A 23,092-nucleotide genomic window follows, 5' to 3' on the forward strand; every position below is an offset into this window, starting at 1 on the left:
GGATCGAGCCCCACATCAGGCTCCCTGCTCAGTGGGAAGCCTTCTTCTCCCTCTCCCACTCCCCCTGCTTATATTCCCTCTCTCCCTGTCTTTCTCTCTGTGTCAAATAAATAAATAAAATCTTTTAAAAAAATAAAAGTATTACAAAATGGGGACACCTGGCTGACTTCATCAGAAGATCATGTGCCTCTTCATCTCAGAGTCATGAGTTTGAGCCCCACTTGGGTATAGAAGTTACAAAAGAATTAAATACAACTTTTAAAAAAATAAATAAAAGTATTACTAAATGGGAGGTTTCCAGCTTTAAAAAAAAAAAGGGAGAGAAAGAAAAGGCACTCTAAACATTTTAGACAGACTGTAACATAATGCTTTGTACATAATCAATACTCAAAATTTTTTAATAAATAAAGAAATAATTGTGTTTTGCTCATTTGTCTGGTTTCAACCATAAGAACAAAGCTGACACCAGCAGATACTACAGATTCATAAAATCAGAGTCAATCCTACAGTTATTATACTAATAGCAGTAATAATAATAATAATGATAGCAACAAATTTTCACATCCTGATCTCATTTATGCTTAACAGAACACCATGGACTAGATAGGCCAGATATTACAATGAATAAATCAAAGAGAAAAGAAAAATCTGGGGCGCCTGGGTGGCTCACTGGGTTAGGCCTCTGCCTTCAGCTCAGGTCATGATCTCAGGGTCTTGGGATCGAGCCCCATGTCCGGCTCTCTGCTCAGGGGGAGCCTGCTTCCCCCTCTCTTCCTACTTGCGATCTCTCTCTGTCAAATAAATAGACAAAATCTTAAAAAAAAAAATGAAAAGAAAAATCTGAAGAATACCTAGATCCCTAAAACACAAACCATAACATTAACTTTAGCAACTTTTCAAAAAATAAATAGAAAATATTAAATTACTAAGTATGAATTAACTAATGAATATTCTCTTCAGATTTTTCCCATTCACTGGTGAATCATGACATCCAGGGTTTATCACAGTCTCTTAGAACTGAAATATTATGTAATTCAGTGTTCCCCAAAATTGTTCAAAGGAATGACACAGGGTGCTGTGAGTGTGTGTGTCTTTTTGCAGATCCCCTCCCTTGAGATTCCAATTCAGTAGGGCTAGGCTGAGGGCTAGCAATCTGTGTTTTTAATAGACACTCCAGATGATTGTTACACTTGGTAAATTGGAAATCATAGATCTAGTTCAGATGAGGAAATTCAGTGATGTTTCCCAAGGACCCACCACTGGTTGGTGTTTGAGTTGTAATTAGCAGCCAAATATTGTCCTTTCTCCTGCCTTGGTCTGAGTTACAATCTTCATTTTACTTATGTAACTGATTTTAGATTATTTTTATTTTTTAAAAGACTTATTTATTTATTTATTTATTTGAGAGGGAGAGTGATCGAGAGAGAACAAGCAGAGGGGCGGGGGAGGAGGGGGAGGAACAGAGGGAGAAAGAGAAGCAGACTCCCCGCTGAGAAGGGAGCTCCATGCAGGACTCTATCCCAGGACCCAGGATCATGATCAGAGCCAAAGGCAGATGCTTAACTGACTGAGCCACCCAGGCACCCCATGTAACTGCTTTTAATTCCACTTCCCTCAAAACACTGTTCATTTCTTTTCCTACACTGTTGGCATCATTTTGTCAGCCCAGGGCCTGGGTAAGTATCTGTAGACCTGAAATGTAATACAGTTTTTTTAAAGAATGAAAGACTTTGAGAATCAGGGTTGGTGGAATAGTCATTCTATACTACCACTGGAAATGATAAATCAGTTAAGGTTTTTCAGACCTGTCACTGACTCTGTACACATTGGTATGTGGTACAATCCATGGATTTGAATGTCAGCAGGGTATGCATGTTTGAACAGCTAAACTTGCCCCTGTCAAAATCTGTGCTGTTTATTTTGGGTGCCATTCAGCAAAAGGGAAGTGCATAGAAAACCAAACATCATTTCTAAGGAATACAAACCCAAAGACAGCAAATAGATCACAGCAAACCAATCCGAACCTCTGACTACCCAACCTTGGGGATTCGTAAGGGATCTGCAGAAATTAGGAAGGAGGACAGAATGTTTGGAGCACACTGATGACTTTTATTAGTGACTCCAAGAACTGGTTCAGAGGTCAGTTAGGACAAGCAGGTTTTGATTGAAGTAGGCAGCAGAAACAGAAGCACCTCATCAGAGGCTCTGAACTGGTGGAAGTGGCCTCACAGAGGTCAATGAAAGGAGAAAGCAAAGGTCCCATCCTGGGGGCAAAGACTCACAGGACCTAGATAACACAGAAACATCCAGCAACCCGATTAACAGCAAATCCTTGTTGTCTCTCAAGCCAACATGGTACCCTGCTCTCCCCACCTCTGGTATCCAGCTCTAAATCCGGAGATAGACTGAAGGTTCACAGGACAGACAGTGAAAAGGGAGCTCTGGACCTTTAGGATTCAACACCATCATGGAAAAAGAATGTAGATTTAAACTGACAGACCTGGGGCACCTGGGTGGCTCAGTCAGTTAAGTGTCTGCCTTTAGCTGAGGTCATAATCCCAGGGTCCTAGGATCAAGTGCCATCGGGCTCCCTGCTGAGTAGGGAGCTTCTCCTGTTTCTCCTACTCCCTCTGCTCTTCCCCCAACTTGTGCTCTCTCTCTCTGTCAAATAAATAAAATCTTAAAAAAATAAATAAATAAACTGATAGACCTGATGGAAGAAAGCTTCACACTTCCTCTCACTGCTCCCCCCATAAACTCCTGATAAAAGTAATTTATTACTGCCTCTCAAGGGGCTGACTTGAGCAGTAACTTGGGTTTTAAGAAGGTAGGAGGTTTTATTTCACTCTAAAAGTCCATCTCCATCTCTTGGCTTTTTTTTTTTTAATTACTGTACGTGAAAGGCACATATTTAATTTGAGAGTAATCATAGCTTTCTTCTCAGCATATTCATTACTGTCAACATTCAAGGCAGGCGAGAGAGACACCAAGTGACCCAGAAATAATACATCCGGAAAGGGGAGCCAGAGAGGTGAATTTAAATCTTAATTCTGTAAGACAAACTCTGGGGCTCAATTTTGCTTCCTGGAATACGTGAGTGAAGTTTGCCACCTAGTCCCACAGCGGTGGTGGACATGTGTCATCTAAAGCAGAAAGTAGCCCCTACCTAACCCTCAACCCGATTCGCGTCACCAAGCTTAAGAGGTCCACTTCCAGGTTCTCAGGATACTGAGACTAGAAGGTTCTAAAAAATTGTTTTGTTTCTTTTCAATAGGACTTCTCAGTTTTTAATGTGCCATGACACTTTCTGATGCTCCAAGAAGGTAGGTGGTGAATATCACCAGAATAATAATAGCCGATATCTTGGGTGTTATCACTAGGGTAGCTCATTGGATGCATTATTCATTTAATTGGGTAACACTGGGAGGTAGGGGCTCTCGGCATTTTCACCGTATAGAAGAAGAAACTGAAGTTTAGAGCAGTTAATTTGCCATAGTCATGTGGCCAATAAATAATAGATTTATATTATTTATAAGTAATAAAGTCATATCTTTCTGGTCACAGAGTCTAGCTTTTAAACATCATGCTGTACTGTTTATTTCCAACTGAATTTAACAAGAACTCTTACCGGGCACTGTCTCATAGTTCAACTGTGTTAAGAAACCCATTCTAGGAAATACTGCTCTAGGCATGTTCGCCCTAAGGCCAGATTCTCTGCATTCACGTTCCAGGAACTGATTAGAAAGTGGATCCCTTTAACAAAGGAGCCAAGAGCCTACAGTGAGAAAGGACAGTCTCTTTAATAAATGGTGTTGGGAAAACTCTTACAGCCACATGCAAAAGAGTGAAACTATGCTACTATTTATACCATACACAAAAATTAATTCCAAATAGATTAAAGACTTGGATGCAAGACCTGAAACCATAAAATTCCTAGAAGAAAACATAAGAGCTAAGCTTCTTAATGTTGGTCTAAGTGCCATCTTTATGGATCAGACTCCAAATGCAAGAGTAACAAAAGCAAAAATAAACAAATGGGACTACATCAAATAAAAGTTCTGCACACCACAGAAAGCATCATCAACTGATAAGAGACCTACTGAATGGGAGAAGATATTTGCAAACCAGGTATCTGATAAGATGTAAATATGCAAAATGTACAGAGAACTACAACTCAACAACAAAAAACCAAACCTATTTAAAAGTAGGGGGAGAATCTGAGTCAATATTTCTCCAAAGGAGACCTAAAGATGGCCAAAAGATACATGAAAATATACTCAACATCACTAATTATATTAGGGAAATGCAAATGGAAACCATGAGATATAACACCTCACACCAGTCAGAATAGCTATGAGAGTCAATTATCATATAGTTTCACTTATTTGTGCAGCATAACAAATAGCATGGAGGACATGGGGAGTTAAGAGAAGGGAGCTGGGGGAAATTGGAAGGGGAGGTGAACAATGAGAGACTGTGGACTCTGAAAAACAATCTGAAGGGTTTGAAGAGGTGGGGGGGTGGGAGGTTGGGGGAACCAGGTGGTGGGTATTAGAGAGGGCACGGATTGCATGGAGCATGGGTGTGGTACAAAAACAATGAATACTGTTATGTTGAAAATAAATTTAAAAAAAAAGATTAAAAAAATAATTCAGCCAAAAAAAAAGTAAAAAAAAAAAAAAGAATAGCTATTATCAAAAAGACAATGAATAGCAAGTGTAACAAATGTTGTGAGGAGGTGAAGAAAAAGGAAACTTCATACACTGTTGGGACTATAAATTGGTGTAGTCACTACAAAAACCAGGAGGCAGATTCCTCAAAAAATTAAAAGAAGAACTACCATAGGACCCAGCTATTCCATTTCTGGATATTTATTAAAATAACACAAAAATGTTAGTTCAAAAGATATATGCACCCCTATGTTTACTATAGCATTATTTACAATCACCATTGTAAGTAAACAAATGGAGTGTCCATCAATACATGAATGAAGATATGGTACATAGATGTACAGAACGGAATAGTACTCAGCCAAAAAAGTAAAATCTTGCTATTTGTGACAGCATAGATGGACCTAGAGGGTATTATGGTAAGCAAAAAGTCAGACAGAGAAATTTTACTCCTATCTGGAATGAGGAAGGGAAGGGAAGGGAAGGGAAGGGAAGGGAAGGGAAGGGAAGGGAAGGGAAGGGAGAGGAAGGGAGAGGAAGGGAGAGGAAGGGAGAGGAAGGGAGAGGAAGGGAAGGGAAGGGAAGGGAGAAGGGAAGGGAAGAGAAGAGAAGGAAAAAGAAAGGAAAGAAAAGAAGAGAAGAAAAGAAAAGAAAAAACAAAAGGAAAGAAAAGAAAAAAGGAAAGAAAAGAAAAGGAGGAAAGAAAAAAGGAAGGCTGGCAGGAGGGAGGCATAAAATAAACATAAATGCAGAGAACAGACTAGTGGTTACTAGAGGGGAAGGGGGTGAACCATTTGGGATGGATGGTAACTAGACTTGTGGTGGTGATGACTTCATTATATGCAGATGTCATATTATAAAGCTATACACCTGAAACTTACATAATAATAATAATAATAATAATGAGTTTTTAAAGTGGGTCCCTTTAAATGGATTCCTACAATTACATCATCTGGATAACTGCATCTCTAATTTTATAATATATTGCACCCCATATATATGTATTCCCTATATCTAGTGTATTCCTTCCCCATTTTTAAAGCCAGTGGTACAGACTCTTCAAATTTCTCTCCACTTACACTGTCTTCTTCCCCCTTGCATGTTCTTGCCTCCCTCTTATAAGGACACTGATAATTACCTTTAGGATCCACTTAAATAGTCCAGGATAACCACCCCATCGCAGGATCACATTTGCAGAGTCCCTTTTGCCATATAAGGTAACATCTACAAGTTCCAGAAATTAAAACATAAACATAGGCTGCATTCAGTCTATAACAATTAATAATGTTGAGCATCTTTAAATGGACTTAATTAGCATCCTTATATTCTCTTTGGTGAAGAAACTGCTTAAATCCTTTGCCTAGTTTTAGCTATGTTATTTGTTTTCTTACTGTCTCATTTGAAAGATTTTTTAAAAATACACTTTGGATACAAGTGCTTTGTCAGATACATGAATTGCAAAAGTTTTCTTCCAGCAGGCAGCATGTCTTTTCATCCTCTTGACACTGCCTTTGGCAGAGCAAAAGTTTTCATTTTGGTGAGGTACAATTTATTAACTTTTTTTTCTCTTCTGTTTATTATGCTTTTGGTGTCATTTCTAAGAACTGTTAACCCCAAGACAAAGATTTCTCCTTTTTTTCCCCCCCTAAAAATTTTATAGTTTTACATCTTAAATTTAGATCTATGATCCATTTTGAGTTCCTCTTTGCAAAGTTAGGTGGTTCAGGTTGAGGTTCATTATTTTGCTCATAGGTACCTACTTGGTCCTACATCATTTGTTGAAAAGACTATCCTTTCTCCACTGAATTTCTTTTGCACTTTTGTCAAAGATCAAATGACCATATTACCTCAAGTCCATTTCTGGACATTCTAGTCCATTCCATTAATATGTATCTATCTCCTGATTAATACCACACCTCAGTGTAACTTTTTAAAAATTCATAAAAATGCAGTTTTATAGAACAGTGAATCCTGTTATAAGGTTCCTGTGTTGTAGGTGATCCCTCATCTCAAATAAGCATGTTTGAATATCTCTCATCCTGTCGGCATAAATTATGCTCAATTTCATTTAAAGACTGCTGCTACCAGACTAAACTGCTTTCACCAACATTAAAGCATTAGAAAAGTTTTTCCAGATGTTCACACATACCCACAAACACACACATGATAAGACTTAGAAATGCCTATTTTGATCTGTCTTCTGTGTTTTTCTACTATATTTCCTACTCTCTGCTGAACATTTCCAGCTGGTGATATCCCACAGCCCTAAAAGTCCCTGTGCATGTGAAAAACTGAGATTATGCAATACCTTCTGATTAGTTTATGTTTACTAAAAAGACTGAATGTAACATAAGAATTAAAAAATTTGGCTTAAAGTTCAATGTTTTGATACTTTGATAGCTGTCAGAGACAAACATATTTCACAATTATATTTATGTCAAATGGAAGAACTGCCTTCACTGGCTGTATACACAAAATCACAAAATACATCATTCACAGATTTTATTGAATTAGGCTAGCAAATCTCTATCTTCCTAGATTTCAACCAGTAAATGAAAACTAACCAGAAAGTGTCATATTTTCTATTTTTACCAATTAAAAAGAACAAAAATTATTTAGAAGTTTTTTTAAAGTTCCAAAAACTCTGCTCACAAGGTTGTTGTTGTTTTATAAGAGTGCAGACATAAGAATTTTTAATAGGTGGCATACTGACATTAGGTTGTTCAACAACCTAATCACATAACAATGGAGATTTTTCTAAACACCTGTTTAGAAACACCTGCTCTCTTCATACACAAGTTTCTTACAATCAGCAGTTACTGATTGTTAGAACATCACCTTCAGTTTGAAGGGGAAAAATGTCTGATTTTATTTTTTTGAGTAGCATACTTGTAACATCTATTTGTCATCACAGAAAAGGTAAGACAACAACAACAACAACAACAACAACAACAACAAAAACACACTGAAACACTTATTCTTTTTTAAAAAGAAAACTATGGGGTCCTGGGTGGCTCAGTTGGTTAAGCGTCTGCCTTGGCCTCAAGTCATGATCCCGGGGTCCTGGGATCAAGCCCCACATCCAGCTCCCTGCTTGGCAGGAGCCCTGTTTCTTCCTCTCCCACTCCTTCTCTTGCTGTCTGTCAAATAAATAAACAAAATCTTTAAAAAAAAAAAAAAAGAAAGAAAGAAAAAGGAAAAGAAATAAAAAGGAAAAGAAAACTATGTAACACTAGCTCTCTTGTGTGCTTTGCTTGAGGATGCTCTATGGCAAGCCTATGGAAAGAATAGGTTCATGGTTACCACCCCCCCATCCAATACAAAGTATCACAAAGAATCCAGTTTAGTCTTGTTTTAGAGAAGTCAAGTCATCAGTGATATCCCACTGCACTTTGTGCAGTTCTAGTTTAAATTTCTTGACAACACTGCTGCCCTGGGAGACTGCCAAGGACTGTGGTATAGGACCAGCTGTGATCTTACCTAAGAATCTTTTTTGCTGATATGCCAGTAAATTCAATGGTTTCATTGGCACTGGGTACACTTCTACTACTTTTTTTCATAACACATTTGTCAATAGATGAGTCATTGACTATGGGGAAAATTTCTTCTCTGATGCATTTTTCCTTTATTGGTTAATGAAAAAGCATTCATTCTTTGTGCATTTCATTGTTGAAACAAAGACGAATGCAAGAATGGCTAAGATCACTAGCACTGGAGACAGAAAGCCCCTGTTGATTGTTTCCCAGCACCACTATTTATTAGCTGTCTGAAGTTTAGCTCATTACTTAACCTCTCTGCGTATCGGTTTCGTCATCTTTAAATGGAGATGATAATAGTACTTACCTCATAGAATTATTATGAAAACTAAACAAATTATTTCATGCCACATGCTTAGAATTTTTCCTCACATATAATGAGTAGTCATTTAAGTGTTGACTATTACTTTCTGGAAAATGCCATAAGCCAAGCTATATTTAGAAACACCTTTATTTTTACTCAACTCCATAATTTTTATAACACTTTCTCTTCAAAATTTCAGTAATGCTTTCTGTGAAGTTTTCAACAATGTTTGCTGACAAAAGAACACAATTTTAATCTGTTGTTATGCGGTTTTACATGTATTATTTTAGCTGTGTTCTACCACAGCAGGAAGCAGGAGAAATATGTATTTCACTAATAGTAAGAGGCTTTTCTATTTTTGCTGTAATGTCAGAAATCTTGAGAGCCTTCTAAAGTTTTGTCATTAAGCTTAGTAAATAGAGTCCTATATATCCAAACTTTGAACACAGCTGTAAAAATCAGAAAAAGTCATTTTGCATTCCTGGATACTCATTTTAAAATATCTTGCTTGTCCTGAAGGCTTCATGTTACCGTTAGCTAACATTTCAAGGCAAATTTTACACTGTGTGGTTCATCGCTAATATTAATAAACATAAATCCAGTTTTCAGACTATCTTCTTATTAAATTTTTTTCTTATTTTTTGTCAAGTCTAAAGAGACTTGCATTGTTTTTTTCTCTTATGCAACCAAGAAAGAGCTTATTCTAGGAAAAAGAAAAGTATCTTTCTGTCCTTCCTTCATTATTCTCTTGAGCTTGAATTAGTAGCATTGTTTGCAATCTTTAGTTCCTTTGCAGGAAGGTTTTTAAGCCACTTGTCGAATTTTGTCAAAGTTGATTTTGGTAAATCCAACTAATATGATCCATAAGTCATCAGGTAAACACTCCACATCCGGCTCTCTGAGCTGGGAACCCCACTGTCCCCTCAGGAGACCCTGGGCATTTGGATCAGTGATATTAACACTGTCAGTCTAAACACATAATTGATGTTGAATAGACATTTGTTGAATTGATTTGAATTAACTTATTGGTATAATTTATATAAAAGGAAACCTTAATCCTACTTTCAAGGTGCTTTAAATATAAACAACTAGACATATTAAGAGACTTAACCTAAACCAACCTAATATTATTAATACTTTTAGGTAGGGAGAACTAATCATTACACTGGTGGGCTTTCAACCATCAGTCATGGGAGGTGGCACATACATGGTAAATTTTACGAGTCCAGGGTCCTGAGTTCAAAGTATTACAGAATCCTAGTGAAATACTTCACCCCTCTGGATCTCAGCTTCTCAGCAGTAACAGGAGGCTGCTGGATACATGATCTTCTAGGTCTTTCTAATCTAACATTAACAATTCAATTCCTATCCTGCTGGTCTTACAGAATTCAATAGTTTCCTTGTCTGGAACATTTTGTGAAGAAGCTTAAGCTTGTGGTAAATTCATAAATAGATGCTATTCACCTTAACTCCTATTTTCTGTGAAATGTTTTCTTCTTTCTGCTTCTCTCAACTTCAAACACCAAGTTAATAATGTGTCACTATGAGCTCTACAAAAGGAAATAAAACCTTAACCTGAAAAAAACAATGCCCACCCTTGCCGTGACATATGCTCGGCCCTCTGGAGGAGGTCTAGAAAATTCATCAACTGATTACATCTGGAAAAAAATTATTAGAGGTACAAAATGTGGTGTGGATCTCATCTATAACTAACACAATTATCTTCTTTAACTGCCTTTAAAAGAATGTTTCCCAAATTGCAAAGTGAAACAAATAAATATTTGCCTATGGATACTACATTCTGAGCATCCCTAAACAAATAGATAAAAAACAAAAGAAAATCAAGAAGTGTTGGTCTCTAGATGTTTTCTGAGTCCAATTTCATTGTTCTTATTAATTCCACCCTGGCCAGTACTTAGTACTAGGCCCCAGCTGCCTGCATAGCTATAGAAATAGAGGGAAAAAAAATGCTTCATACAATTTCTTCAGAATGTTGAAGGCAAATATGACAAATAGAATAATTACTTAGGAAAAAATAATGAATTGGGGATTTTGTGCCATACTTTATCATCAAGGATAATGACAAATCACAGAGAAGAGTGGGTAAGATGATGGTGAGGCCTTGTTCATCCTAAGACACTAACTTCAGATTTCTTTAAGCATCATTACAAATTTGAAGAAATGGCATTAGAAAAATTTCACAAAGCGAAGATGTTCCTAATGTCGCAGCTTATGGTCTTTGGTAGAAAGTAACAGCTAGTATCTAGTGGAAACTCACTAAATCAGGCAAGATTGTAAGCACCTTACATGAATTAATTAACTGAGTCTTCATAAAATCCTATGAGGTAAGCAGGGGCAGCTCATATCAGCTACATAACGGAACCTTATCCATTTAAAAAGCTGAGACCTAACACAACCTGCCAGGCACAGCACATTGACAGAGGGTAGGGGAGGCTTTCATGCAAAATAAGACAACAAGCAAAGTGACACCAGAATCACCTGTCTGCAACTGCCCCCCATTTTTGGTGACAAGTTCAATTCACTTGGGTAATGCACCAACCACAACTCACTCTGCTTAAAATGTGTCCTTTATTTCAAAGATGACATTTCATCCTCTCTGTCGGAAGTGATAAAATCTGGTCATTTCATGTGCATCGACCTGGTTTACGTTAAAGAGGGATATTCACGCACAGTGTGCTTCTTTTTGGCTTTCTTTTCCAGAAGACAATATATCAATATTGAAAGACAGTATGGGCATCTGGGTGGCTCAGTCGGTTAAGCATGTGCCTTCAGCTCCAGTCATGATCCCAAGGTCCTGGGATTGAGCCCCACATCAGGCTCCCTGCTCAGTGGGGAGCCTGCTTCTCCCTCTCCTTCTGCCCCTCCCCCGCTTGTGCATGTGCTTTCTCTCTCTTTCTCAAATAAATAAATAAAATCTGAAAGAAAGAAAGAACAAATGAAAGAAAAAAAGAAAGAAAGAAAAAGGAAGGAAGGAAGGAAGGGAGAAAGAGGGTGCCTGGGTGGCTCAGTTGGTTAAGCGTCTGCCTTTGGCTCAGATCATGATCCCAGGGTCCTGGGATAGAGCCCCATGTTGAGCTCTCTGCTCAGCTGGGAGCCTGCTTCTCCCTCTCCCTCTGCCTACAGCTCCCCCTGCTTGTGCTCTCTCTCTCTCTGTCAAATAAATAGATAAAACCTTTAAAAAATAAAAAAATTAAAAAAACTTAAAAAAGAAAGTCACCTATATCATCTTTTCTTGGGCATTATTGGGTGCTTTTTAAATAAGGGGGTTTTTTTTAGATTTTTTAAAAATTTATTTATTTGACAGACAGAGATCACAAGTAGGCAGAGAGGCAGGCAGAGAGAGAGGGAAGCAGGCTACCCGCTGAGCAGAGAGCCCGATGCGGGGCTGATCCCAGGACCCTGCGACCATGACCTGAGCCGAAGGCAGAGGCTTTAACCCACTGAGCCACCCAGGTTCCCTATTGGGTGCTTTTAAATGCATTGAAATTTTAGATGAAAATTTTTCTTCATATACCTTTTTTTCTTCTTAGATGAAATTGCTGCCATGATTCACTAGGATAACCAGGACATATCAAAGTTTCAGTTTTTTTCAAATTTGCTTTCCAAAATACAATAAACTTTTGGATCCACTTAGAGCTTTTAAAATTCTCAACGATGTTGCTTGAATCTAAAAGATGTACATTTCCACATACTGGACAAATTAATGTTAAAGACAATAGCCTTTGCAGTCTCCCTGCAGACCACGGAGAGGTTAAATTCCTTTCTGTTGCAAATTCTACAGTAAACAGAATAACTATATACTTCAGAGGGAGGGAGAAAAACACCAGAATATTCCTGGTAGCTCTTGCCTCTGTGCCTGTTGCTAACCCTCTTAAGGGAATGGCCTGTAATACATAGGATTGGTATCAGCAACTACATAGTATCAACTTTGATCCTCTATCATTGATCTGTTTATACAAGGATGGAATCTACAGGAGAAGAAAGATCCTTCTTCAAGCTTTTGAAATTTTATCCAGAAAAGTATTGAAATAAATAAAATATAATATTTCTCAACTGCCACACCATGTGTGGAAGAACTAGGCAGCTGCCATGATGTTGTTGGGACTCTCTGTATCCTAGCAACCATCTATCCACAGAAAAAAACCACCTCGTAAATGAAATCCACTTACATATACAAAGCTGATCAAAGGCACACTGATAGGCTGTTCCAAAGGGAGGAAAGAAGGTAGTGCTTTTCTCTGAGCCCGCTATTCTCTCCTGTCACTGGGAGAGGGCTTGCAAATAAATCAACGATTACCATGAGTCATTGTCATAGGGGTCTGCTGGCTCTCAAATGCCTTCACACTCACACAGATTCCAGGGGACTAAGTATCCTGGAAAATCCTTGAGAATCCCAGACATTGAGAGACATTAGCATGGTTAAGCCAGGCCTGGAAGAATCAGAAAACCAAGGTCATAAAGTGAAAACAGGCACACACACACCAATTCAAACTTCAGGCTTAGGAGGAAGGCCAAGAGGTGATGAGAGCACAAGTTTATGCCTAGTATTTGGCTGAAATAACTGAAGTTTTCATATATTAACTAAATTCCCGCATTCAAGAGAGAGGAAAACTAAAGGGCTCCATAAAAATCTGCTTTTTGCTCCTCTTCCTGCTTCTATTCTTGCTCGGACCTGTACCCTGATTTTACACATACCTCATAGTACAAATAATGTATGTCTTCCTTGTAAAGGGGCAAGGAGTTAATGATTTCTTTAGAGTCTTCCAGCACAATAGATAACATCCAAGGAAAGACTGGGCAAGGACTGGGTGAGGCCATCTTGTCCATATTCCAGACCACTGGGGTTAGACATCTAGGCGCCGAGACCTGCTAGCTCCAAGTAACTTATGGAGGACACCCAGGTCTTTGTCCTTGATCTGACCAGTTCCTGGATGCCTGGGAGGTAACGTATACCAGACCACAATCCTCAGTAAAAACCCCAGACCCCAAGCAAATATGAGATTCTTCTTTTCCTTTTTGAGTCTCACAGCCTCTGCCAGTACCTGTACTTTCTCTATCTCTTCAATAATTCTGCTCTCACTCCCTCAAAGCTTGTGTTTGATTTTTGCCTTGCATATACCCAAGGACCCTCTTGGCTGGTCCTGTGGGACCCCTGCTGGGTTCTTGGATCCAGCCTGCCTACACCAAAAGAAAGCAATCAAAAAATACATGGAACAAATAAAAATAAAAACACAATGGTCCAAAATCTTTGGGATCCAGGAGCACCTGGATGGCTTAGTCGGCTAAATGTCTGACTCGATTCAGGTTCAGGTCATGATCTCAGGGCTGTGAGACCAAGCCCCACATTCCACTCTGTACTCAGTAGGGAGTCTTCTTGAGATTCTCTCCCTCTCGCTCTCCCTCTGCCCCTCCCCCTCCTCATGTGCTCTCACATATACATGCTCTCTCTATCTCTCTTTCAAAATAATTAAATAAATCTTTAAAAAAATCTTTGGAATGCAATAAAAGCTGCTACAAGAGAGAAGATTATGGCAATACAGGCCTACCTCAAGAAGCAAGAAAAATTTTAAACAAACAACCTAACCTTATACCTAAAGGAGTTAGAAAAAGAGCAAACAAAACCCAAAACCAGAAAGAAGGAGATAATGAAGATTAGAACAAAAATAAATAAAACAGACTTAAAAAAGTAGTAGATCAATGAAACCAGGAGCTAGCTCTTTGAAAAGAGCAATAAAATTGATAAGCCTCTAGCCAGACTCATTAAAGAGAGAGAGAGAGAGAGAGAGAGGGAGAGAGGGGATGCAAATAAAATTAGAAATGAAAGAGGAGAAATAATAACCAACACCACAGAATTAGAGGAGTTATAAGAAAATATTTTGAAAAATTATATGTTAAAAAATTGGGCAACCTGGAAGAAATCAATAAATTACTAGAAACATATAACCCTCAAAAGTGAATCAGGAAAAAATGGAAAATTTGAATGGATGGATTACCAGCAATAAAATTGAAGCAGTAATTAAAAAACTCCCAACAAACACCCAGAACCAGATAGCTTCATGGCTGAATTCTACCAAACATTTAAAGAGTTAATATCTATTCTTCCTAAACTAGTCCAAAACATAGAAGATTCTGAATTTATGTGAGCCAAATTACTAGTCCATTTACTTTTAATGGAAAATAATTAGCTGTTCAATTCTGAACAAAAGCAAAGAATTCCCACCTTCCAACTTCTAAACTGAAATGTCAAATATTTGGACAGCCACAACTTGTTCAAAATTCATTTAAATAATTATTTTATTATTTCTTTATAAGCCCACAACAACTTTAAACATCTTAGAGAAACTGGTTCTAAATACAAGAAAAAAATATGCAAGAAATTTAAACAATCATTTTCAAGTGGCTTGTTTTGTTATTGTTATTAAAATAAAATTATTACTGGTAAGAAATCTAGCAAGCAGATTTAATTGGTGCTTAGCGCAATTTTTATCAGTTGATATCACGCAGAAAGACAAACATTGGAATTGCAGTTCCACATGGACACTGACTAATGTCAGTTTGATGTGTTTTTGTATTTTTAATAAACATTTCTTCTAATTACAAAAATACAAGTTATAAATGTTGAAATTATTTTGACTACTTTTTTTAATGTGGTAAAACTATCATTAAGTTTTTCAATGTGTCATTTTTTTCTGTGTGTAAAAAAAAAAGAAAATTTAATTATTGTAGAAGAAACCAAGCCACATTTAGAAAATATTACTACTATTGCCACCAATAAAAATAATGTTAACAATGATAAAAATACTGATAGCAGCTAAGACTTACTGAGAGCTAATTATACGCCAGGCTCTGTTTTATGCACTTTTTTTTTTTTAAGCACTTCTTATGTATTAATTTAGTGGTCCTGGACCGAAGCTGTTCATTATGCCTGTTGAAATTGCCAAAGGAGAATAAAAAAGAAAATGGGGCCTGGATTTCACCCCCAGAAGAGACTCTGACCCAGATGGCCCCGGGTGGTAACCTAGACACTGGTGATTGTAATGTGTGGTCGGCATTGAAAACAAATACATTAACATAATCCTGACAACAACAATTTTGAGGGTGTTTTGCACTAAGGAAAAAAATCTCTGTTTTGCACTAAGAAAAATGAGACTCCATTCACAAGCAGCAGAACTGGTGTCTGAACCTCGAAAACAAGCTTTTTTACCACTAAGCTTGATGGCCCCTCAAAAGCCCCAAACCAGGGGCACCTGGGTGGCTCAGTGAGTTAAGGCCTCTCCCTTCAGCTCAGGTCATGATCCCAGGGTCCTGCGATCGAGTCTCGAGTCTCGAGTCGGGCTCTCTTCTCCGCGGGGAGCCCGCTTCCTCCTCTCTCTCTCTCTCTGCCTGCCTCTCTGCCTGCTTGTGATCTCTGTCTGTCAAATAAATAAATTAAAAAAAAAAAAAGCCCCAAACCACTGAGTACTTGAGGGGGTGGTTTCATTCACATGGTATGTGTAGAAGACCATTTCTATAATTTCTTTCTAGTTAGATTAAAAAAAAAAAAAATTTTTGCATAACCTTGGCTGAAAAAACAAACAAGATTCTGATCTTGGAATTACTCCTTTGCACAGGACTGGGAAACTGACCAAGCCTTAGCCAGTGCTGAAATGAAGGCTCTCACTGTTTACGGCTAAGAGCGATCTTCCCAGTTGGCTAACTTAGTACCCCCGGATCCCTCCTGCAGCCAGCTGTCTCACGGTTGGCCTGTATTTCTTCCTCACCCTTTATTTACGAAGAAAGTTCAGATAAATAATACAGGTACACATGGCAAACAGGAAAAGTTCCTTTTTTCAACTGATTTTTCTCCTCCAGGGCAAACAGGCTTGAAAGTTCAGAAGCCACTTGCCAGCAGTTTTCCTTATTGCTCTTCTCACCTAACTCTAGCTCAAATACGGCTAATAAAATACTCATTCAATTAAAAAAAAAAAAGGCAGGAAGGATGGTGGAGGGTAGAATGAAAAAACCCAATTCCGTGTTATCAACTGGCTTACCCGGCTAGCAGTCACATGAACGACAACCTTGCATAAAGTAACCTGAACTTTGTCAAACCACAAAGCGTTCTTCCTGCTGACCAGAGGTGGTCTGGCTCAATGCCAAAGGCAAGTAAAAAAGGCCAGTAGAACTTAATTGGCCGAAAAATAGATAGCACTGTATCTATTTAGAGGGGAGGAATACTATCCTCTGAAATGCAGGGGGCACAGGGTGTGACCCAGGCAGTTATTGGCTAACATGAGATGTGGAGTGTAAAGCAGGGGGGTTTAAACCAGTGACTTGCAAGGGAGCAGAGGCAGAATCACCAAGTGGCATCCAGACATTCTAGACTCTCTGGGGTCTGTGCCACAGGAGACATGTCACAGGACTGTTCAAATAAGACACCTCCTGTATGACTTGATCAAAGGGTTTCAGTCAAGCCGTGGAAGGGCCAAGGGACATTATTGAGCACCACCTGCAACCTCCATGCTGGGTGCATTTTATATGTGTCATCTCATGCCATCCCCGTAACAATCCCGAAACGGGGGTATACTCAGTTCCCAGCAACAATCTAGTCTTGTTCAAGTATTCAATAGGTAGAATGGATTTGAAAGGAGGTATGTTTGCTTCTAAAGCCTTCCACTCTGACACAGTCCCGCTTGACTCACTGTCTCTAGCCTGGCCTTTAGGTTTACTTGGTGCAACCAGCCTTAGTGATGGCAGCTCTGAGCCACCTGCAGGGGCAGCGAGGAGCTCAAGGCAGAGGCTCATTTGCAGGCAGGAATCAATCAGTTTGTTCCCTGAGCCTCTAAAGGTATGTGCAGCAGTTCATTTCTCTAAATTTTTTTGCTCTCTCAGATTCTGCTTCTTGACTGGCTCCTACCATCTCCCCTCACATCCCATGCAGAAGGCAGAGCCTGTCTCAGGACACTGGCCAACTAGTCTCAGAAAATTCTCCTGCCCCAGAGAGTCTCCAGTCCACTTGACATAACTGTCCAAAAGTTTTTACTTCTGCTCCAACAGCTGAGGAACAGGTTCGTGGGGGCCCTTTTGCCTTTTGTCACCCCCTTTTCATAGCTATTCTCTAGGACGATGTGATTAGCAGCTCAGGAAGAGACTTCTCATTCATTTGGGAAGAACTTATAGAGAACATATTATGAAAGCAGAAATATTCTATGTGCCAGTTGACACAGAGATCACTAGAACTCAGTCCTTCCTTCCAGTACCCTTCCAGTAGGGTTCTGCTCATTTATTACCATGAGCACTGCCTAGAGACAGAGTCTTAAGATTCGGAGCAAGAACACCTGATTTCCTCATTTGTAACTTCCTTCATGGGAGAGCCAGGGCACAAGCCCGAAGTCAGCAGCTTGACTCAGAATTGTTCTCTTATTCCCATTAATTTGCGCTGTCTTCCAGAGGCTTCTCTTCTGGAAACTTTACTGTGTTTTTCTCCCTCTACCTCTCTTTCGGACTCATACCACTTTTCAGAAGGTCAGGGCAACAGAAAAGGTATGTCAGGGGAGTTTATGCCCTCTAGTGATTGGAAATGGCTGCCTTTTTTCAGCAGCAGGTTGGAGACCCACCCAAGGAATAAATAAACCAAATCAACAGTAAGACAGGGAGAGAGAGAAAGAGGAAGGTGGAGAGAAGGGGAGAGGGGAAGGGGAGAAGGGGAAGCAGGAGTGGGGAGAGAGAGAGATGTTTTTCAGGCAAAGTTCTCAAGCATGATGATTCTTTACGTCTGATAAAAGTTCCATTTCTCCTTGATGAAAAACCCATTTAATAAAAGTTCCATTTCTCCTTGATGAAAAACTCATTTCTTAGCAGTGCTCAAAGTTTCAATGCACCTGTTAGTCAAAAACTGAAGTTGCCCTCAGAGTTCAGAAACAGCAGGAGAGGGGAGAGAGGAGAGGAGGTTGAACTTGAAACTTGGCTTTCAAAATGACAGAATCACATTAGTTCCCTAGTCCCTTCCCATTTTTCACAAGTGTTTTAGCAACTTCTGAGTTCTTATACAAAGTTATCAGAAAGAAGGATTTTTTTTTAACTTTATGGCTTATATAGAAACAGTTTCCCATAAAAACCCACCTGTTTCCCCAGCTTCCAATATCAAGCTGACTAGCCAAGTGAGTAGATACACCTCATGTCAGGATAAATACAGCAGTTTACATGAAAAGAAATGTTCAGTTACTTACAAATGAGACATATTCACTCAAACACACAAGAACAGTTTGAGAGCCGTGAATTTTTATAGCTGGTAGCAGATCACCTCTAACAACCAGAAGGAAATGTACTTGCATTAGAGAACAAAAATTACCCAAATATACCCACCCAAAGACAAATCAGAAAAAAATACCCAAGTATACAAAACAGAATGGACAGGTATATGAAGGCAGTTTCTGGGAGGATGTGAATTCCTTTTAATGAGATGACTTACCCACACAAGTAGAATTTCCCTTTCCTGGGGGAGAGGCTTCAGGGCAGTTCCAGTGTTCCAGGACTGAGAGACTAGCAGAACTACATTTAAAAACTACCGGCAACAGAATGACTAGGACGAGCAGCATAATCTTGATGGGCTTGAACTTTCAACAGAAAATGACTTGACTTTGCTTGAGCATAGCCCGGGCAGAGTGGGTACGTCTGACCCCAAGCGTGTCCCCCTGGGTTGGCCTGCAGCCCTGGGGCATCTTTCGCTCTGCTCCTTTGCGGTAGTCCTCTAGCTCTTCCTTCTTCAACTCTAGACGGTGGCCTGCAGCCTGTCAGGGACCCCCGGGAAAGATTTCTTTATCAAAGTTCTTGGGAAGTCAGTAAGAAATACCTGACACCCGTATGACAAATTTCACAGTTTCACGGCCGCTGACTTCTAGAGGCCTGCTGCTGACTTCGCTGTGACAGGCAGAGCAGTGTAGGCCACGGTGAGAGAGAGAGGAAAAAAAGGAAAGTGATGGAAAGTTCCGACCAACCCTTGCTGAAGCTGAAAAATAAGTACAGAGATAGGATTCCTCCCCAAACATAGTTTCTCTTTTTGCAAAGTAGAATGACTCCCTTTCCTTTTTAAAGCCCTTTTGGCTCCACCTCCTGTCTCCTTTAGTGACACTTGAGTGAGCCTCTGTTTGCAAATGTGCGTGTGGGCAATTGCTCGCTGCAGGAAAGCAGGGACGGCTGCCAGCGAGGAGATAACTGGCGACTCACCATAAATAATCCGGGCAGAACCAGGGAGAGAGCAATTAGGGGGCTGTGGAGTTGCTCCTGGTGTCTAGGAGGTACCTGTGGGAGAGTGGCTGTTTTAATACCTGGAAGGATGGCAACAAAGCTAAACCGGGCCATACAAATCAGTGGTGAACGACAGTGCGGATAATTAAGACTTGGAGTAATTGATCATTCACATGAGCCGTATTAGAACAAAATGTCAACACCAGCGCACATTCCTGGAGCTTTATCTTTTTTTCTTTCTCCTGTATATTTTATAGCGGAATTTGAGAGATTATTCTTTCCAAATCAAAGGGAAATCCCTGAAGCCAAATGAAGAGATACAGTATGCCCAGACACCTTTTCTTTCAGCATGAGCATAACAAAACATTAGAAGGGGCCAGGAGTGCAGGGAAAGGAGTGGGTTGTTATTACAGAGCCACGTTGGAAAAAATAAGCTAATAGTGCAGAATCTGGGAAGCACTGGAAATCCAGCACAGCTGACTGCTGTCCCTTCCCAGACAACTTAGGCTATCTTTTCACATATTGGGGGTAGAAAAGAAAAGCTTGAAATACCCATTATTGCCCCCTCGGTTGTTTTGTAAGGAATGCACCCAAAAATGGGCAGCTCAGGCAAACCGTTGATACCACATTTGATGAACAATGGAATTTTCTTCCCATTTACTTCACCCTGGAAAACAAGTTTTCATTTAAGTTGCCCAGAGGTAGTGTTCCAAGTGCTAGTCAAAATGTAGATAAAGCGATAGTCACAACAGTCAAAGGAGTGAGCACCCATTCTGGGAGAGAACGGGAAGAACTCCAAGCCTTTCACTCATATTTATGTCCTCATCATTCCTCTGATACTGGGTCACTTTCTGAAATGGCTGAAGTCAGGATTTCTCTGATTTTAGCCAGCCACGGCCAGACAGCTCTGATTTCTCATAAGAGAAGCAGACCCTGGCAGGCAGCAGAAGTCACATAGGGGAATATATGGAATATTCCGTTGCTTTCTGGACTCACTTGGACTCGAAACTCAGAATGAATGTCCTCCAATAACCTGCACTAAGTTACTAACCTTGCTAAGCTCCCCCTTCAGCAGAATGCATTGCCAGTGTTACAGGGGACGAGGACTAGAAGGACAGTCAAGCACTGGGCTGAATTAGTGGAGAGAGGAGGAATGATATGAGCACAGATATGAAGTAATCCACAACTATATTCTATTTGGGTGTGAAATCTCTTCTTATTTTTTGGTCGTAAAAAGGCTCACTTTCCTAATTACATGTCACCTGGGCTAACAGGGTCATTAATGTTGAGCATAAGCCGCTTAGGAGATGATGGAGTCAGCATGGCTACGGTGGAAGTCAAGACTGGGGACTGATGTAAGAGATTGAGCTCAGCTCATCCACAGAAAACCAGGGTTGCCCAGATAGCAAAAGCTTAAATGAGAGCTACCCATGCAGAAAGGACTTGCAGAGATATTTGATTACTCCATATTCTTACTCCTAGATAAACCTGAACCTCTTCAGGGCAAATGAACATTGCTCGTGTTTTAAAGGTGCACATCAATCAGTTTGATGGGCCAAATACCCATTTTAGTTTCTGGGATTGAGTCAAATTAACTAATCCATTGGCTAATTAAACATCTATGTGTGATAGAGCCCTGTACGCAAAATAGAAGTCATGGCCCCCTAAGTTCAAGAGCTTGCTTAGGGGGATTAACAACAACAGAGAGTAGTTTGTGAGTATGAGCTAATGAAAGGCCAGTCACCAATGATTCCAGAGGTGTCAGGAAAGAAGGGGCAACTGTCACAAACTGCGGACTAGAGGACGCAGTGAAGCTTCGGGAGATAAACAGGAAGTCTCAGATCAGCGTGGAGAGGAGGAAAGCCAGGCTGACCATAGGACGTGGAACGGGAATGGACAAAGAAAAATAAATGCTTATTTACGAGGTCCTTAGATCCTGAGGGGACAGAGATGGATGGGAGGAAACCCTGCTGGCAGGTTAGTAAGAGAACGGGGTATTAATGGCAAGGAGTCAGCTCCGAATGTTTTTAAGAGTAAGTGGACATCAGTGGGAGAAGGGAGGCTATTGGGAGACACGGTTATACGTGCTGGTCACCATTCTTACTCTGCAGATAAAATTTTCCTATTGAAGCACAAAGCACCTAATTCTCCTGGGTTACCCATTTGCTGTATGCCCAGCTGCTGTTCGTCATCACCATCACCACACCATCAACAGACTGTTCCCAAGGAGCCAGGCATAGGCGAAGTACATGCTTTATTCACATCACCTCCAATCTTCCCCACCGCCTCGCCATTCACAAATGAGGACACCAGAGATCAGAAAGGCTGAGAAATTTTCCCAGTATCACACCCATTTATGGAGGGTACGGACTCTAAAGTCATTATTGTCTCCTTGTTAACAGTGGTTTTGATAAGAAAATATTTATAGCAGCTTTATTCATAATCGCCTAAGACTGGAAGAGACCAAGATGTCCTTCAAGAAAAGAACGGATAAATAAACTGTGGTATATCCATACAACAGAATATCACTCAGGAATAAACTGAACCGTCAAGCCATTAAAGACCTGAAGGAATCATAAATGCATATTGCTAAGTGAAAGAAGCCGATTTGAAAAGCTCCATACTGCATGAATTCAACTTTATAACATCCTGGAAAAAGTAAAACTATGGAGACAGTAAAAAAGATCAGTGGTGGTCAGGGGTTAGGGTGAGGAGAAGTCAATAGGGGGAGCACAAAAGATTTTTAGGGCACTAAAACTATTCTGTAGGATACAACAGTGGTGGATACATGCCATTATACACTTATATATTTATCAAAACACATACAATGTACAACAACAAAAGTGAACTCTAAACTATAAACTTTAGTTAATAACAATATGCATCAATATTGGCTCATCAATTGTAAGAAATGTAGAGCACCAATGCAAGGTATTAATAATAGGGGAAAGAGGGGGGACTATGGGAATTCTCTGAACTTTCTGCAGATTTTCTGTAAGCCTAAAACTGCTTTAATGAAAACGGTCTATTTTTTTAAGAAAAGGAAGGGAGTCACTATCCACCATCCAGTTAAGCAATGCTATGCTCAATGCACAGATTAAGTAATGCCATGTTTCTACCAAATGAAATCAGATTTTAAAAAGCTGTTGGTAAACAAGAGTAAAAGAGGAATCCTGCCCATGGTCCATTTTTCAGCTAATTCCTACCCCAGTCACCTAGAAAGGTTCCTCTGACCAAGAGGAAGAAACAAGACTCCAGAAACTAGACAGACAAAAAAGAGCACAAAAATCCATAATCTATAATTCTATGAAGTAGCAGCAAAATTTAAAATTGAAAGA

The 23,092-nt window shown here is 39.7% G+C and overlaps 1 protein-coding gene across 2 annotated transcripts in view; it reads right to left on the reverse strand.

Moving 5' to 3' along the window:
• Positions 1–19,581, reverse strand: part of EGF (epidermal growth factor) — a 104,304-nt gene extending 84,723 nt beyond the window's left edge. For both annotated transcript variants that reach the window (XM_032859867.1, XM_032859858.1), the window contains exon 1: positions 18,979–19,581. In XM_032859867.1, the coding sequence (XP_032715758.1) occupies positions 18,979–19,105 (127 nt within the window). In that variant the 5' untranslated portion in view covers positions 19,106–19,581. The remainder of the gene's footprint in view (positions 1–18,978) is intronic.
• Positions 19,582–23,092: the final 3,511 nt, after the last annotated feature.

This window comes from Lontra canadensis, unplaced genomic scaffold, assembly GCF_010015895.1.
Source record: "Lontra canadensis isolate GAN:19392208 unplaced genomic scaffold, GSC_riverotter_1.0 scaffold1, whole genome shotgun sequence".
Classification (NCBI taxonomy): Eukaryota; Metazoa; Chordata; class Mammalia; order Carnivora; family Mustelidae; genus Lontra; species Lontra canadensis.